The 17,818-nt window shown below is 39.1% G+C and overlaps 1 protein-coding gene across 1 annotated transcript in view; it reads left to right on the forward strand.

Annotated features, from left to right (window-relative positions):
• The first annotated feature begins 9,764 nt into the window (after positions 1-9,764).
• The window catches only part of ASXL3 (ASXL transcriptional regulator 3), a 163,229-nt gene continuing 155,175 nt past the window's right edge, over positions 9,765-17,818 (forward strand). Inside the window, 1 exon segment of the mRNA XM_087819036.1 lies at positions 9,765-9,893. Within this exon segment, the coding sequence (XP_087675162.1) occupies positions 9,840-9,893 (54 nt within the window). The 5' untranslated portion in view covers positions 9,765-9,839.

Genomic DNA, 17,818 nt, shown 5'->3' on the forward strand with positions numbered 1-17,818 from the left:
GTTTATTGGGGTGACATTATCACCTCAGCCTTCCACCCCTTTCTCTCTCACTTTTTTTTCTTTTTTATACTCCTTTCAAATGCAGGAGGGGCAGTGAAAAGAAATACAAGTAAAAATGGGGAATGCATATTAGAGTGAGTGTCCTGGCTTGAGAGGGTTGGGTTTAACAAAGCAAGCCTGAGAATTATATTAATCCAAACTGGTGGCATGTAATTGTTTAATTATTTCTAGAAATGTAGACACACTCCTTCACCAAAATAAGTAAGTAGTACAGATACTATCACTGCTGCTTGGAAATTCATGCATTAGGTCATTCAGATATTGGTTAACTAATATGTACTAAGCCCTGGGATAATCACGGCGTACAGCGCTGGCAATAAAGACATCATTCCTTTCTTAGAAAGATCCTGTTAGTGGGAAGGACAGTGAGGGTTAAATACTAAACAAAAAGGCCACTTGAAGATATAATAGCTGAAATATTTCTAAATTTTGTGAAAACTATAAATTTAGATGCAAGAAGCTCAACCAACCCCACAAACAAGAAACAGGCAGCAAACTACACCAAGAAACTATATAATGAAATCATTCAAAGCCACTAATAATTGTTTTACAATTTTAAAGTAGCCAAAGGATAAAACCACTCCTTATGAACAGAGGAGCAAAAATAAGCACTACTGCAGATTTCTCAAAAAAATAATGCAAGTGTGAACACAGTGGGTTGCGTAACAGCAGCCTCCTCCTTTCGTGACAGAAATTGATAAGCTGATTCTCTGACATTTATGTGAAATTTGAGGAACCTTGAGTAGCTGAGACAACTTCAAAAAAGGAGAAAATTGGAGCCTTTACGCTACCTGATTTCAAAATCTATAATAATGCTGCAGTAATAACATTGTGATATTGGTGTGAGCACATACATATATAAATGCAATCTAGTAGACAACCCAGAAAAATCTCTATATAATGGTAAATTGATTTTCAACAAATGTGCCAAGACATTTTAATGGGGGAAAGGATGCTTTTTTTCAACAAATGGTGCTGGAATAATTGGATATTCATATGCCCCAAATAATAAACCAATACCTTTACCTCACACTGTAACAAAATCCACACCATAACTCAAAACTGATCATACATAAATACTTATGTGGTGAAACTAAAAACATTCTAAAAGAAAACATAAATATATTTGTGACATTAAGTTAGGCAAAGCTTTCTTAGATATGACACCATAAGGATACTATATAAAAGAAAATATAATAATAAATTGGGTTTCATAAAAATTGACATCTTTTGCTCTTCAAAGGACACCATTAAGCAAATAAGATAAGTCACAGACTGGGAGAAAATATCTATAACTCATATATCTGGTAAAGGACTCATATAAAGAGTATATGAAGAACCTTTAAAACTCAAGAAGATAAGTGAAACAAAAAAATGGGTAAAATATTTGAACACACTTTTCATCAAAGAATATAATGCCACTTTAGAAACCACTCTGGCAGTTTCTTAAAAATATAAACATATACCTAAAATAAGATACTCAAGATGAAAATTTAAGCATATTTTTATAAGATACAATAATTACACTTATAGATATTTATAAAAATAAAAACATGCCCACACAAAGATTTGTATACAAATATTCATAGTATTATTATAATAGTCAAAAACATTCCAGATGTCCTTTAGCTGGTGAATGGGTAAACACAGTGTTTATCCATATCATGGAATACTGTACAGAAATAAAAAGAAACAAACTACTGACATATGCAACAAAATGCGCAAATATAAAATAGATTGTCCTAAGCAGAAGAAGCCACACATAAAGTCTACACATTGTGTGTGGTGCCATGACCTGGAGGTAGTAGTGGGTTTTGACTTCAAATGGGCACGGGGGCACTTCTAGGAGCTGATCAAAGGTTTCTAAAATTAAAGGTTATGCTTTCATAGCTATATAAGTTTACAAAAATAAAAACACTGAACTGTACAGTTACATTGGGTAAATTTGTAGTATGTAAATTATACTTCAATAAAACTTTAATAAGATAGAATTCAGAGAAACGATATAGTGAATTAATAAGTAGCTCAATACATTACAGAAGTTAAATTTGCTGTAAAAAATATGTACACACGCACACATACACACACAATTATAGTTCCATTTCTAGGGGGTTTCAGCAATAAATTGCACTAAATATTTAAGAAGGAAATAATACTAACCCAATAACAGTTTTTTTCAGTATTTTGGCATACAAAGGGGAAAGAAACTTTTCAAGTCATGTTATTAACTCATCAATACCTTGATATTAAGATATCTAAAAAATATTAAAAGAAAGAAAATTAAAGACCACTATTCCTCATAAACATAAAGACAAAAATCATTAACAAAATACTAGAAAAATGAATCTAGCAGCATTTAAAGTGTAATTAGAATGATCAAGTGGGATTTACTGTAGAAATGCAAGCTTGCTTTTAACATTAGAAATCAATCGATGTAACACACAATATTAACAAAATAATAGAAAAAAATCTTATAATTACCTCAATAGATGAAGAAAAGTTTTTGATAAAATTTAAAACTCACCCATAAAGGGGGAAGGGAGAAACTGTTAATCTTCTAGGAGAAGAAATTCCTCAGTCAGATAAAGGACATCTACAAAAATCATACAGCTAACATGATACCTACATGAAAATGAACCTCTTTACTCCAAAGTTTGGGAACAGGGTAAGTGTGTTTACTCTTAGCACGTATATTCAGAATTTTTCTAGAGGTTCTAGCCAGCACAATAAAGCAAGAAAAAAATAAAATTCATTGCATCAGAAAAGAACTAAAACATCTATTATTTGTAAACAACACAATTATAGACATAGAAACTCTACTTGAAACTATAATAACACCAATAAGGGAATTCAGCAAGGTCGCAAGATACAAGACCAACATTCTAAAACCAATTTTATTTCTATTTATCATCAGCAAATAATCCAAAAATAAAATTAAAATACCATTTCCAAAAGCATAAAAAAATCAAAACTTGGGAATAAAAGCTAGGAGACTATCTTGAATTTGGAGTAGGCAAAGATTTCTTGTACAATTCTCAAAAGCCCTATTCATAAGAGAAAAAAATTATATATTGGACTTCATTAGATATACCAGACACCGTTACAAAAATGAATAGACAAGCTACAGGCAGGGGAAAATATAAACAGTCCATTAACAAGCCAAACTCATCTATCGTGATTGAAGTCTATAAACAGCTATTTCTGTGAGGGGTGGGGAAGGCCTGGAAATAGCATAAGGAAACATTCCGGTGGTGATGGAAATGTCCTGTATTTTGTAAATGTTACTGAGGTGTGTAAAATAATCAAAAGTCCATGACATAACATTTGAAACCTATGCATTTTATTTTTTGTTCATTATACCATAAAGTAAAAAAAGAATAGAAATTAAATAAACATCTTAAAAATTTTACCAAAGCAAAATACTTCTTGCCTGGGTAGAGAACCCAGCAATAAGCCTACAAATAGAGACAAAGAAGGAATTAGTTTTATGAAATGGCAATTAAATAAATAATTATAGGTTAGACAGAAGAATTGTGATCTAGACATTTTGGATCTACCACAGAGGTAATCACCTCTTGGTCTAAAAGGGGGAAAGTCTCCAGAAAGAAGAATTTTCTACTAAAAAATGCGCATTGATCAAAATTCTTACCAGCAACTCAATCCAGGTATTGTTAAAACGCACGATTCATTATTTTGACATCTAGATGTCATAACTAGCTCTGATTCTTTTCCTGAGGGATACCTTGCCTAAATGTGATGAGAGGATGGTAGAAAGTCAGGGGGAGTAGGTGAGCAAGAATCTCTTTTCCCGGAGCTCTCTGTTCCCACACAAAAGGTAAATATACGGAGCTCCACTCCCACCCCAAGCCTCCCTGGGGCCATGAAAACCCTGGGCAGAATTCAGACGCTGCGGGGACACTGTTCCCCTCTCCTCAGGAGGTGGGTCCCTGCGCAGAGGTGGCGATTCCTGCACACACACACTGCTACTCTCTTCTCTCATCACATAAACCGGTAGACAATCGGGTGGCATTTCCTCGGCTACAATGGGCTCCTAAGAGATCTCCCAGTTATTCCTGCCATTTAGCTAGTCAATCATGTCACCCCACGGTTACTGGAAGGGTGTTGGCTGAGATGATCAGTCGTGTCCCCCGCAATAAACTCAACGGAAAGCAATAGGAATTCTTCAGTTACAAAAGGAGCCCTCTCTCCCCAGCACTTCAGTCCGTCCTTGTAAAAGCTGCAGAATGGCCTTGTACCTTGCTTTGAGCTTTTGGTGCTATGCATGGAATGGAGAGGCCATTTCACTGCTGGATTAATGCCGACAGGGTCTACTCCATACACCTTACTGTGTAACTTAAAACAGCAGGTAGGTGAAAAATAACTGGAATAAATTACTTATTGATGATTCCGCTGAAGTTCTTTTCTGGGGGCCCTCAATCACAAAAGTTACCCTTTTGGTAAACACGGAAACTGAGGCAGGAAGAATCTCAGTAACATGGCCAGGATTCCTTTGAATTACAGAGCCTGACACAGTTGTAATCAGAATTCTAGTCTTCTCCTTTGTGCACTGCGAACATTCTTTCCACACAAAGATGAATTTAGCAGCATGTAATTTTCCTTCTTATCCACTAAATGTGAATTAGAGTTTACCTAGAGAAATCTAATTTGTAGTTTTGAAAATAAGCAAAAAGCTGTTAGGCTGCTATGTTGACGCTCTGATCACATTACATATGCATAAGAAGATAGTATCAGGCAAAGCTTTATTTACATTTCCTAAGTGTTTTTTTTCATTCTGTATAAACTTAATGAGTGCTGCTGTTAGGGAATATGTGTATCCCTCTTTGTGTAATGGATTAAGTGTGAGTCCTGTTAAACACAAGGCCATAAATCAGACTGTGTTCTCTATGCCTAATTAAGGGTTTAAAGGGGGAAAAGGTAAATTCTTGAATGAAGGGCTCTACTCAGAAGCAGACTTTGTTATTTCTCAAAGGAAGTACATAGATAAAGCAGGGGGGAAAAAGAAGAGCAATTTAAGAAAGTGAAAAAGAGGAGAATATTTTTGCCACTTTATTCTATTTCTCCTCAGATTTAAGAATGCTTTAGATGCTAAAGGGTCTGGCTCTAACTTATTTTTTAATTAGTGCACTGAAATGTAATAGTAATACAAATTGACCGAAGAATTGAAACATGAGCAGTCTTAAAAGTTGATCATTTAGCTCTAAGCAACCAAAACGAGAAAACTATATGCTTTGACAATGCAAACAAAACCAGCGACGGAAAAAGTTTTGAAAAAAATGTACGAGATTTTTTTCTTTTTCCTATACAGGTCTATAGTCACAGTGCATTGAAGTCTTAAAATATTAAACTATTGTAGAATTCAGATAAAAAAACAACAAAGTAATCACAGTTTATCCACTCATTTCTGAGTGGAAGAATTGTCATGAGTTTAGACACCATTAGTCTCAGGTAATATTATTAAAGCATTTCTGTATTCCTGAAGTGCAGGCTAATGTTTATACTGATAGTGTAAACCGACTTTAAGTGAATACATTGAGGGATTTGAAAAGTGAGTTGCATGGCATATGTAGGAACAGAATAAGAGATACAAGGTCAAAATTTATTAGCAATTAGGAGCTTCACTCAGTAATATCTGACTACACATAATTAATGCTGATATTTGGCTTTATTTCACTTCACTGGGTATTACTCCTGAACTGCTCAGTGAAATATAGGAGAGGGGGAAAAGCAACCAAAACATTTTTCTATTAGGAGGGTGTAAAAGGGAATATATCTTGATTGGACTTTTATAGTATTTACAATAAGAGGATTACATTACTAAATTTCCAATCATTTATTTTTAATTCAGTAAATATTTATTGCGGCCTAGATTGTGAAAGGTGATTTGCTTAGTGCTGGAAATTCAGTGAATTGGGTACTGGATACAGGCCTTCAGGGAATTTCTTATTGATCAGGAAAAATAAGATTATTAAAAATTCTTATTTACAGAATTCAGAGATCCTCAGTTTATGCATAATAAAAATATCTCAGAAATAAAAACTCATCATGCATGGCCCTAAAGACCACCTCAGACCTCTCCCATCTCCCCTGCAACCCTTGCCTTCATCCTCTCCCCTCAACTTTTATTACCCCCTCCTCACCCCACCTTCTGCTGTGTTGTGCCTGCTGGTAGGCATGTGTGGGGGAGGGGTGGGAGAGTTTCCATTCATTCCAGACTCCCACAGGCATTGGGTGTGTGGGATGGCAATAAAAGCAATCCCAGGCCCTTATTCCTGCCGAAACTTTCCCATATTTGGTCAACACTTTGATTATATTCTCTGACAGAGCAGTCATGACACAACTTCTGTCCCCAAATTCTTAAGTCTTTCTTTTCTTAGTGTTGTAGTCTCCTATGAATGTTAACTCTTTTCCACTACACCATCATCTCTATTTTGTCTTATATAAATTGACATTTATTACTGTTTGGGTTTTGCTCTGTCTTGAGTGTCTATCAATTGTTAAACATCTTGTAATCTAAAAGAAAATAACATTTCAGGAAATGAAAAGATCTGCTGGAATTGATGAAAAGAGACATGCACAAGAGGAGTTTAAATTGTTGAATTCCAAACCCAAAAGCAGGAATGGCAGAAAGCAAGCAGGGGAATTCAGAGAAGGTGCTGTTTGGTACATGCCAGTTGAACTCTGGAGCTATCCCCATGGCCGCATAATTGGGACGGGCTCTCAAGAGAGGAAGTGCAGGGTAGTTTTAACTGTGACCTGTGCTCTCCCAGTTACTCCTCTCTCCTCATTTAAAGGAGGGGTTCTTGAAATACATGTGATCTTATACAAAATTTAAAGGAATGCTAGCAGCGCTTGGTAGGTGTCACCTCTCTATCTGAATATTTTCCTAGTCCTAAATTGTCCTGACTTTCACTCTGCTTATATCGGAAAAGCTTCTCTCCATTCCTACAAATTCCAACGTTCAACTCCTACCATCTTTCAAATCCCACTTTGAAGGACATCTCTTTCTTAAAGGCTTCTTCTAGTCTCCCCAGTAGAGAGTTATTTCTCTTAGCAATTTCCCCCATAATTTGACTTGTATATTTCTTGTGACATCACTTTCTACCTCTTTTAAACAAGATATTCATGTAATTTACTAAACTATAAAAGATCTATAATTGGGTCATATATTCCCTCCTCCCACCACAAACTTTTATTGAAATCGAGTGAGTCATAGCGGAAAGGATGGCTGAACGTACATAAATACATATAAAAGGAAAGGGCCTAACAACAGCAACAGCTTCTCTGGCATGGCGGCCCATCTCAGTTCTGGTGTACTGAAATATATGTTATTTTGGCATACAGTGTTCGCCAAGTCTCTAACCAAACTTACCTGCTAGGGACTATTTATACTCAAATACCCCCAAATAGAAGTAGAGGTTCTAAGAGTCAGTTCATAATATTGATTACCTATACTTGGCACACTGTCAAAGACTGGGTGCATAACAATTACTTTTTGTTTCTGAAAAATACAAAACCTAATGAATTTACATCTGCTTACATGGGGTGATATATTTTCTCTTCTTTAATAACCATGGTTATTAAAGAATAGTAAGTTACTGCAAAGCAACCAAATATGTATGTTTTCCTTTAGCTGGCCCCAAAGCTTCTAATTAAGCACTGTTTCACAGAAAACAACAAATTATATGTTATGGTCTGATTGCTTAATATAGCTATTTTTGAATAGAGGAGAAAATATTAGATTGGGAATACTTTGAACATATATCCATTACTTCAGTCATAAAGAGGATTCTTGAAAATAAAAGCAGATGTGAGTGTGATTCAAATTTCATATATTTGAAATGTAAAGTAAAAATATAATGCACCTGGATAGAGTTATGCAAATTGCATGGGTAAATTTTCCCCCTAGGGATAACTTCAGTGTGTTCTCCAAATGCATATTAAGAAGAAAAAAAAAAAAAAAAGGAAAAGTGGAGATAATCTTTTGATATTTTCTTAAACTAATGCATAGTTTTCCCTTATTCTAGTGAATTAATAATGGAAATATTTTAAAATAATCAACATAATCAACTCTTTATGATTATGAACCGCCACTGCTTAAATTTTGGTAAACAGTTTTATTATTCAGTCATTAGGCAGTGTTCTGAAAGGAATCAGCTTCCTATAATTGTTCTCATTCTTAGACATATGTCTTCTCATTAGATGTAGATGTTCACTTCTAGTTAGGGGTCTTTATTTTAAAGCATTGCCTTTTAGAATAATAGAAAGAACGTGGGATTAGGGTCAAAAGATTTGGGTTTGGTTCTTAACACTGACTTAGCAAGAGACCTTGGATACAATGTAATGTTTTAAGCTTCATTTCCTCATTTGTGCAGTAGAATGAATATGTTGAACTGCGATGTTCTGAGGATCAAATGAGATAATATGTATGAAAAAACACAAATTACTATTTACTCCCAATATTTTTATATTCAGGAAATAACCTTACATAAACAATCCAGTATGAGTGCCCTTTTTGTTTTTTAGATACTCAAGATAAACACACACACAATTACCGTGCGGGTCGCAGAGCCATTTCTTTCTTTGCTTAACAATAACTTTATTGACCTACATAATTCACCAGCGATCCGAGAAGCTGGAAAGGTTACAATAAACTTTCAAGTCGTCACACAGTTTTCTCTTTTCTTTTTTGCAGTTCGCTAGCAAGGCTAACCACCCAGCTCCTCGTTCACCCCCAGCCTGACCGTTACCCACGGTTTCGGCAGCCCGCGTGGGCTGCACGGCCGCTCACACGCGCAGCGCGTCGCGCCGCAGACCCGGGACCGGCCGCGATTCGAAAAGAGCCGCAGCCGGGCGGACGTGGCGCTGCCCCGCGGCGGCGGCGCTCGCATTGTTTAAGGTGATGCGGCGGCTGCGCGTTGTGTCAAGTTGCACGTTCAACATTAGTCCGTAGGGGAGGCTTTTCTGTACCCTCTCCGCGAGGCTTGGGACTCCACCCCGCCGAGCAGAACAGAGTTCAGGGAGTCCCGCGGAGAGGAGCAGGGGCGTGTGCGAGGGAGCGCGAGTGTGCGAGTGTGAGCGCGCAGGACGGCGGCGCCGAGTTGCGAGCGGACCGGCTCCCAAGTTCCAAAAGCCGCCGAGCCCGCGGTTCTCGGCCCTGGCGGCGCGGGGGGCACCCGGCCTGCGCCCGGCAGGCGGCAGCCCGTGGGTTCGGGGGGCTGGGTTGGAGGGAGTGGGGTCTCGCGAGGGCTTCAGGGCGTGGCTGGAGTGGGGGGCGCGCGGCGAGTGTGCGCGGGTGTGCGCGCGCGAGAGGGCGAGTGTGAGCGCGGCGAGTGTGAGCGCGGCGAGTGTGCGGCCGCGTCGCCATTCCCCGTGACGTCAGAGTGTATTGTTGTGAGCCCCGCGGAGCGGAGCATCCCCGGAGCTGTCACCGCGGCGGCCGCGGCGGCGGTGCAGCGCGAGCCCCGCACGAGCGAGCCCGGCCGGCGTCGCCCCCGCCCCCGTCCACGGCCCCGCCGCCGCCGCGCCCGCCCCCGGCCCGCCCGCCGCGCGCCGCCGCCGCCGCCCGCGCGCCCCCACCCGCCCCACCCCACCCCCTCGCTCCATCCCTCCCACCCGCCGCCGCCGCCGCCGCCCGCGCGCCTCCCCCCGCGGAGCGAGTGCGGGTCACCGGGTCACTGGGTCATTGTCTCCGCGCCCGAACCCCGAGCACCCCGTGGAATCCCCCACGTCATCATCAGAACCATCAATGAGATGCAAACATGAAAGACAAGAGGAAGAAGAAGGACCGCACCTGGGCCGAGGCTGCCCGCCTGGTACGTACCGCCCCCCGCCCGCCCGCCGCCCGCGCGTCCCGCTGCCCCGCCGGCCCCGCCGCTCGCCCCGCGCCGGCCCGCGGCAGCGGAGACGGCCGCTTCCAGCCCGAGCCGCCGCCCGCTCTCCGGGCTCCTGCTCTTTGTTATTCTACGGGAGTGGGCTCGCCCAGGGGCCCCCGTGTGTCTGCGTGCGCGCGCGGACGGGCGCAGCGATTATCTCGGGGAGCCCCGCGCCCGCCGCGCCCGGGACCGCCCGGGACACTTCTCCCGGTACTTCGCTGTCGGGGCTCGGCTGTGCCTTCTCCACGGGTGGATTTCCGAGCGCTCGGCCGGCTCGACTTCCCTGCCTGCAGCTCCGGAGACCTTTGTGTGGCAATTACCACTCCCTCCCAGCCCCTCCACCCCCCGGAATTTCATCAATAACTCCCTGTGCACGGTCTGTGTGTGTGTTCGGCGTTTGTGAGTTCATACATTTTACACGTGCATGCACGGTGTGTGTCCGATACGGACTTGTGGGGCGTGTGCATGTGGGCTCGGTCGTGGCGTGTCTGCGTGCCCTGTCGTGTGTATTTATGCACACGGATACGCGCCTGTTTTGTGTTGATCAAGTTCGTGTTTGTAGGTATTGTGCTCTGCTCGCTGTTTGTGTGTACATTCTGTGCACGTGTGTGCAGTTTGTGAGTGTGAGCCGGGCTGTGTGTGTGTGTGTGTGTTTGGTGAAGTTGGGTCGGTGTCATTTGTAGCGGGAGGTTATTAAGAGTGTCCAGCTAGGTGTGTTTTACCGCTGGCTTCCCGGGCGGTGTTACTTGGCTGCTTTTCCTTTAACCTTTCGGAGCTTACGTTTTAATCATCGAAAGAATGTCTCTATAGAAATGCTGGTTGGCAGAGGGGCGTCGGCGGCGTCTTTGGTTTGATGCATGTGTATGTGTGGGTTTTTCTTTTTTCGTCGTCTTCTTTTAAAGGACAGCTGTAAATGGATTTTTAAAAGGATATTTCTGTACAATATGTCTCATGGGAATGCAAGGCATTACATTTGAAGCTCAGCCTTTTAGGGTTTCGGATGCATAAATTAAATATTTATTCACCAACTTACTATCTGTTATAAATTGGCCGAGAGAAAGCAGACTGCATGCAGCAAGGGGGTGGGGGTGGGGGTGGGGGGTAGGAAAGGCCCCAGGACATATTATGGGTTGGCTTTGTAAAGGTTGTTTTACTATAACTGTGGTCTATTTTTTTTTCATGGTTTTGAATAACTCCATCATGCTCAAGAAGAACATTTGTCAAAAGTAATTATCTGAGTTTGGTTGAAGGGCCTTACTGGTATGCCTCAGGATTCTAGCAAAGGGATTTAGATAATTGGTCCTATTGCCTTGCAAAGAAGTGACAAAAGTCCTTTTTTAATTGCAATCTAGTTACTGGTAGCGGAAGTGTCCAGGCCCCTTTACTTCATCGCTTAACTTGTAGTAGTGTATGTTATGATTTCTCCCCTTATCTGCGATCGTCTGAATCACTAAATCACTCCCTGTCTGTGGATGAGTGGGCAGGTGATAGTCATTCTCTAATGAACTGCGTCTGGGAGAAGAAACTTATTTGTGAGGAATATGTGAGAAGTAAGCAGTAAGTGTTAAGTGGATTCTGGATTGATGTTATCGCTGAATTTTTGCTAGAGCCTAGTACATTACTTATTGTTTACCCAGCCATTAATTCAGAATTGTGTGGGGTGTGCAAGGCTTCTGAAAATGTATTATTCAGGTTCCTTGGAGTGGCAATCAGGTATTATTATAGAGCTTCAGTGTATTTTAAACAAGTGAACAATGTGTTGATTTATAAATATTTTCAAATAACGATTCATGAATTAGCCATATCTGCCTGCAGAGAATTATTTAATAACATTATTCTGATGGAATTTAAAGCTAACCATTTGTGTTCAATCAGTACACGTTACTGTTCTTGAAAGTACTGTACTTTATTTGATCTAATCGTAATATATCTGTATTGACAAATCTTGAAATAGATTTGTAAGTCACGTTTTTTTTGGTTAAAAGTTGTATTTTTCTCTTGCAAAGTTCATTGATGGGAAAAGACACACTAGGAGTCATCAACACAAAAGAATTAATGATAGACCAGATGTCTCTATTTTAACCAGACATATTGAACTAGTAGTTATGGTAATTTTTCAATTTGGTTCAAGTTATTTTTCCCCTGGTAGCTGTACAAATGTGTATGTATTCAAAATGTTACAGTTTGAAATAAAATACCGAATAAAATAGCAAGGAGTTGTACCAGAAATATCTTTTTCAGAAATTTGTGATTTATAAAAGTGACTTTTGATTATTCTTAACTTTGTGAATAAAAGAGAAACGGATCTGTTTGGGTAATAGTGACATTTTTTCATGCTTTCTTTATGATTACATGAATGCATATAGACTTAAAATCTCTTTCAAACTTGCACGAGAAGCATTTTTACTCTTAAAATTGATAGTATTAATTTACACTCAATGAAGAAGGAATGCTTTTCTTTTTTTTTGTTGTTAGCATTTCTGTGATACAAATATTATCATTACATATTTTACACTGCCCCTTGCTGAGTTTGTTGTTGTTAAGGACTTTTAGCCTTTCTTCATCAAATGTTAAACCAAGTGTCTGATTTTAAAAGTAAATACTAAGGATGGACTGAAAATATACAACTCAGTATGTGGGTCATGCAGTATATGAACTAAAGAGAGACTATCCAAATTAACATGAAGTAAACCTCCCAGTTTATACAGTGTATCTTATATACACTGGAGTGTGTGTGTGAGAGTGATTTTCTTGAAGGAGGGGATATCAAGGGAGAGGAAATGCAAACTAGATTTTTTGAACTGTGAACCAAAAGCTATGTTTAAATGCAGCTTTGCATTCATTTTTAAGAAAAACATATATGGAAGAACAGTTCTTCCGGAGTAACTAAGAACTTTCAGTCGATACCAGAATTTTTTTTTTTCTTTGTCAGCAAAGTATATGGTCTCCAAATCTATAAACTCTGAGTGGCAACTCCAGGGATTTTGTTTTAGACAGAGATGCAGCTATCAAGCTCTGCCAATATGTGCTGTTTGTCTGTGGTGGGCTTGCTTAGTTTAGGGCAGAAGGAATGGTGGTATAATTTCCCTGTATTCTCAGGAATGCAGTGATTATTAACAGGCTGCCATTTTAAAACAGTAATACCACATCTTTTTTTTTTCCTTCTTTCTTTTCTTTCTGCCCTGCATCAGTTGCAGAAATTTCAGCCTCCAGCCTCCTCCCCTCCCCCTCGGCTTTCTGCAGTTGTGGTTGTTACTTTGCGCATTGCCATTTAATATGGAGCCTGCTCCCAAACCAGATGCATTTTCATCTGTTTTATCTGCTCTTCTAAGGTTGTAGAGTCTCAGAGGATCCCATAATCACATGGAAGTATCTTCTGTCTTAATATTTGTAGACCACAATGAGAATAAAAATCAAAACCATAACTCATGTCGAGCTGGGGCTTTGACTTTAATCTTTTTGACTTTTATCTCAAGTCTTCACTCTGTTACTATAAATACAGTTTAAACCATTGTGAAAGGATCTTCATGCTTCTTTGTAAAAAATGGGGATTTGACAGGACTTTGTTTTACTGCGCTAAGGGGTTTCTTTGTTACTGGCTTAACACAGAACATACTGTTATTTATATATTTATTCTAGGTTAATTCTTTTTTTTTGACATGCAAAAATGTTGTTGCTTTGAGAAGTGCTTTTTGATAGTTTCATCACTTTGTTCTATAGGGAATGCTGCTGTTAAGATAATGCTTCAGTGTATTAATTTGTTCCCTGAGTTTCCTTCCATTTGTTTCATTCCTTACAATCTTTGTTTAGTCTCACTGGCACCTGAAAATAAATCTTAACAATCTTCAGTAGCTTTGTACTTGGTAATGTGGCTGATTTATTTGCTCATAGTTTAGATATATTCACACAGATAATGAATATCAGTGGGGGTTTGTAGTGGGTTTTTTTGGTAGTTCAAGGTGACCTTTGAAAAAAGATTTTAAATGACAAATTTGCCTCATTGTTGGGAGAAAACAGACACATATCCCTTTATGCCACAGCAGGGTTACTGAAGGTTTTAAAAAATTGAAATCTTGTAAATCATATTGTATTAAAAATTAAGTAGAGGGTTTATTAATTAAAGGAAATCTGTGTGAATCTTCTGCACAGTGAAGATTCATAATGCATTACATTCTAAATAAACTGTTAGGGTTTCTGGAAAGCAAAACTGAATGGTATTGGTAGTTGTTAAAATAGAAAACAGTTCATAATTATTAATTTACTTGTTGTCTGGCCTCTTGTCTTTGTGTTTTAGAAATAAGCCTAATTTTCCAGGAATGATGAACATGGGGGTGAGGAGAGAGGGGTGGTCCTACTGTAGGCATTTCTCATTGTGCTAGTGGTGCTTAGATTTTAGGTAATGAGCAGGCTGTAGCCGTTGAGAGCATTTTGACCTCTGATTTGGGGTAAGCCCCAGAGGTTCACAGGAGCATAATTGTGACACTGCTCATTGGCTTATAAGCCTGGCTGATGTATTTGGCAAATGGAATTTTATTTTCAATCCCTTACATTTCAGTTGGTTTGATTCAGCTGTTTTCTGTGATCTACACATAACATCATCTCTTTATGTCTATATCTCATGATCTCTTCTTTCAGATATGGAACCTAAATTTTCCATATCTTGCAATTTAAAAGATGGAAGAGTTTAGCAATCTCCGTTTTTAAAGAAATGAATTTCAACTTGAAAAATATGTGTTCAAAATAATGAGAAATGTGAACTTAAGCCTAGTGTTTAGGTTGTTAATTTTTTATTTCCTGCTGACATGAAAGGGAATTTTAAGAATTGAGTCTTAAGTTTTTCTCTCCTTTGACAAAGTCTTTGGTAGCGGATGATTCCTTGGATGTCAGAAATTGACTCTTTTCTTAGCCGACTCTAGCTTTTAGACTTGTAGAGTTATACCTGTAAAGGAATTTCACTGCAGAAAAGCTAACTTGTAAAGTAATTAAATTTATTGTTTAATAATGTCATAGTTTCAACACTTCACTGAAATGCATTGGAAATGTGAAATGTGTTCCCTAAACACTTTGAGGGCTCCTACATGCACAGTTCAAATGCTGGGGGGATACAAAGCTATATCCTCAAGGAGTGTCAGGTTCAGTAGAGGAGACAAGAAAAACTGGAGGATGCGTGAGCAGACACCATCTGTAGGTGTCACATGAACGATCAAGCAGGTGCTAGTTTACAGATTTACAGAGGGGAGAAGCTATGTGGCATAGAGTGATTGTAAAGGCTTAATGGATTAGATGAAACTTGGTTCGTCCTTGAAATATGAGTAAGATTAAACAGGTGACAAGAGGAGACCATTCTGAGAAAGCCTCTTGGATAAAGGTATAGAATCAGGAAAGAGGATGGGTTCAGGGGCCAGTGAGCAGACAAGTCTAGAAATATCAGAAGACTTGAGGGGGTAGGCACTGCAATAAAGTTGAAAATTACTTTTGGGAGAGGGATTTGAAAGTCATTTTTAAGTCAGTTGGTCCTGGTAAATTGTAGCATGGGGCTGGTGAGGTAGGTGGTAGTAGAAAGAGAATTTTAAAAAGCACAAAACAAAATGAGTGTCCCTTCTAGAGAGGGGACACCAGTGGTCTTGGTGTGATTGCTTCCACTACTTATTAATAAAGAGTCTGAAAACAAAATTGGTGTTAGAAATATTTACTTTAAACAACACAGCTTTATTCTATTCCACGTCCTTTGCCAAATGAGGCACAATAAACATCAGTAAGCAGTATACATTTGTAGAAAACATGCACAGAGCACTTTGTTCCCTAAAATACTCTCTTGAGATCGCTAGGGTTATCTCAGTAACTTGGTCTCCAAGTGTGGTTTAATGATGTGCCCAATATCATCACCCTGTCTCTAAGGAGCAGGGTTGGCAAAGGATCTTTTTAAATTCAGTACTTTCTTTCTGATTAAAATAATAATAACAATAATAATAATACAGGCATTTTTACAGATGTGAATTTAACTGATTTGCTGTACGGTGGATTCAAGACTTCTTTCAGATTTCTTGAATCTCTCTCTCTTAATCATCAAAAGCCTGCATGAAGTTGTTGGTAATTTATAATTTTGAGTTGCTCCCCCAGAGGTACTGAGTAGCAGGTCGGGCCCCTTCCTGACAGGGCTGGGAGGAGGGGCATCTGTAGAGAACCACTTTCAGCTATTTGCCAGCACTGAGCGCCTTGATTGTCCTGCCTTTGTCCCTGCACAGTTGGTAGCTGGGGAAATCTAGCCCTGACTGAAACTTTCCCTGAAGAGCCCTTGGGGAACAAATAGAAACATTATATGATTAGCCACGTTGTTTTCATTATTATACAAATCTACATAAAAGGGTAGCAATTAACAGCTTTATCAGCCTGAACTTAGACATCTACCTCTCCTCTTCCCTCAATATTCCCACTTGAAGTGGTAACAATTAGCTGTTGCTGGTTTTAATGTCAGCAACTGACAACACTAAATTGGGAATAGGCACTTCTCCAGGTTGATTGACATATAGCCCTCTGACACATTCTTGTGTAGTTTTAAGGCAAATTCATGCCCTGGAGTTAGAGCCAAAGGGCTTGTCAGAACATTGACTTTAATAGCTAAAATATATAACTTAAATGACATCCAAGACCTTAGCTTTGGTGGAAACTTTTATAACCTGAGGAATTCTCCCAGGCAGTGCAAATTATACTTAGTGGACAAGCTTAGAAATGGTAAGATTATTTCAAAGTATATAAATATATAACTTATTATATGGTACAGTTATTTACATTGATTTACTTTTATATATCTTTAGCATAAATTGGCCCATGAAAAACTAGATGATGATTTCTAAAATAAGTCCACAATTGGTGCTTTTTGGCAAGTGTTCTATTTTTTAGTTGTGCAGTAGTTGATTTCTGAATATATTATCTGTGACTTCAAATAAAGAAGGGAATAGAATTGACCCTCTTTATTTAGAAGACAGATGGCATTTCCAGGATTTTGTTCACTATAATGTATTCAAACATATTTTAATAATTTTAAGGAATTAGAAACTGAGAATGGATTTTGAGGTTTTTGTTTCCCAGCTCAGTTATAGACAAGTGAGGCTATTTATTGTTCTTAGTTTTTTTTTAATGTGAAAAATAAATGATTGCACATGTAATTTGTACATGTATCAAAACCTTGCTGACATGGTTATAGAGCTAAGTTGCTATCTGGACCATCAGAATTCTACATTACCCTCTAGCCTCTCCCACCCTCTTCGTCCCCCTGCCATGTACACACAACAGGTAATCTCTTATTTTAAAAAGTTTTTATGAGAAAATCTCCTTCCTTTAAAATATGTGTTATAATTCTTCAAAATCTTGCAATTAAAAGTGGTCTTTTCTGAATCCTTTCTGTTTGGTTTAATTTCTTATTTCTTTTCAAATAATCTTAGAAATCCAATTAAAACATTTTGAATCCAACTTCTATGATATTCTTCTTGTTCTTTTTCCATCCCTCTTCTTATCCTTTCCTTCTTGCTTGAGGGTCCCTTCTCCTCCCAGCTTCCCTTTTGGTGTTTATCTATCTCAGAATTCTCCCTGCTTCTGTCCTTTTTATTTTATTGTCCCCTCCCCCCTATGGCAATCTCAGCCACCCAGTGGCAATTCTCCAATGATAAAGACTCCAGCCTTGATCTTTTCCCTAAATATATTGACAAATTCCTATTATTTATTTTTATGTACTATGGATATTTCAAATGAAACTTATCCAGTTCAGTTAAACAGCCATTGCATACTGCCTACAAATGAGTCACAGAAAGAGGAATGGGATGGCATTCCTGTTTGGGAGGGACTTATCTGTGCTACCTAAACACAGG

The sequence above is a fragment of the Miniopterus natalensis genome, chromosome 7 (assembly GCF_054644295.1).
Source record: "Miniopterus natalensis isolate mMinNat1 chromosome 7, mMinNat1.hap1, whole genome shotgun sequence".
In the NCBI taxonomy this organism is placed as follows: Eukaryota; Metazoa; Chordata; class Mammalia; order Chiroptera; family Miniopteridae; genus Miniopterus; species Miniopterus natalensis.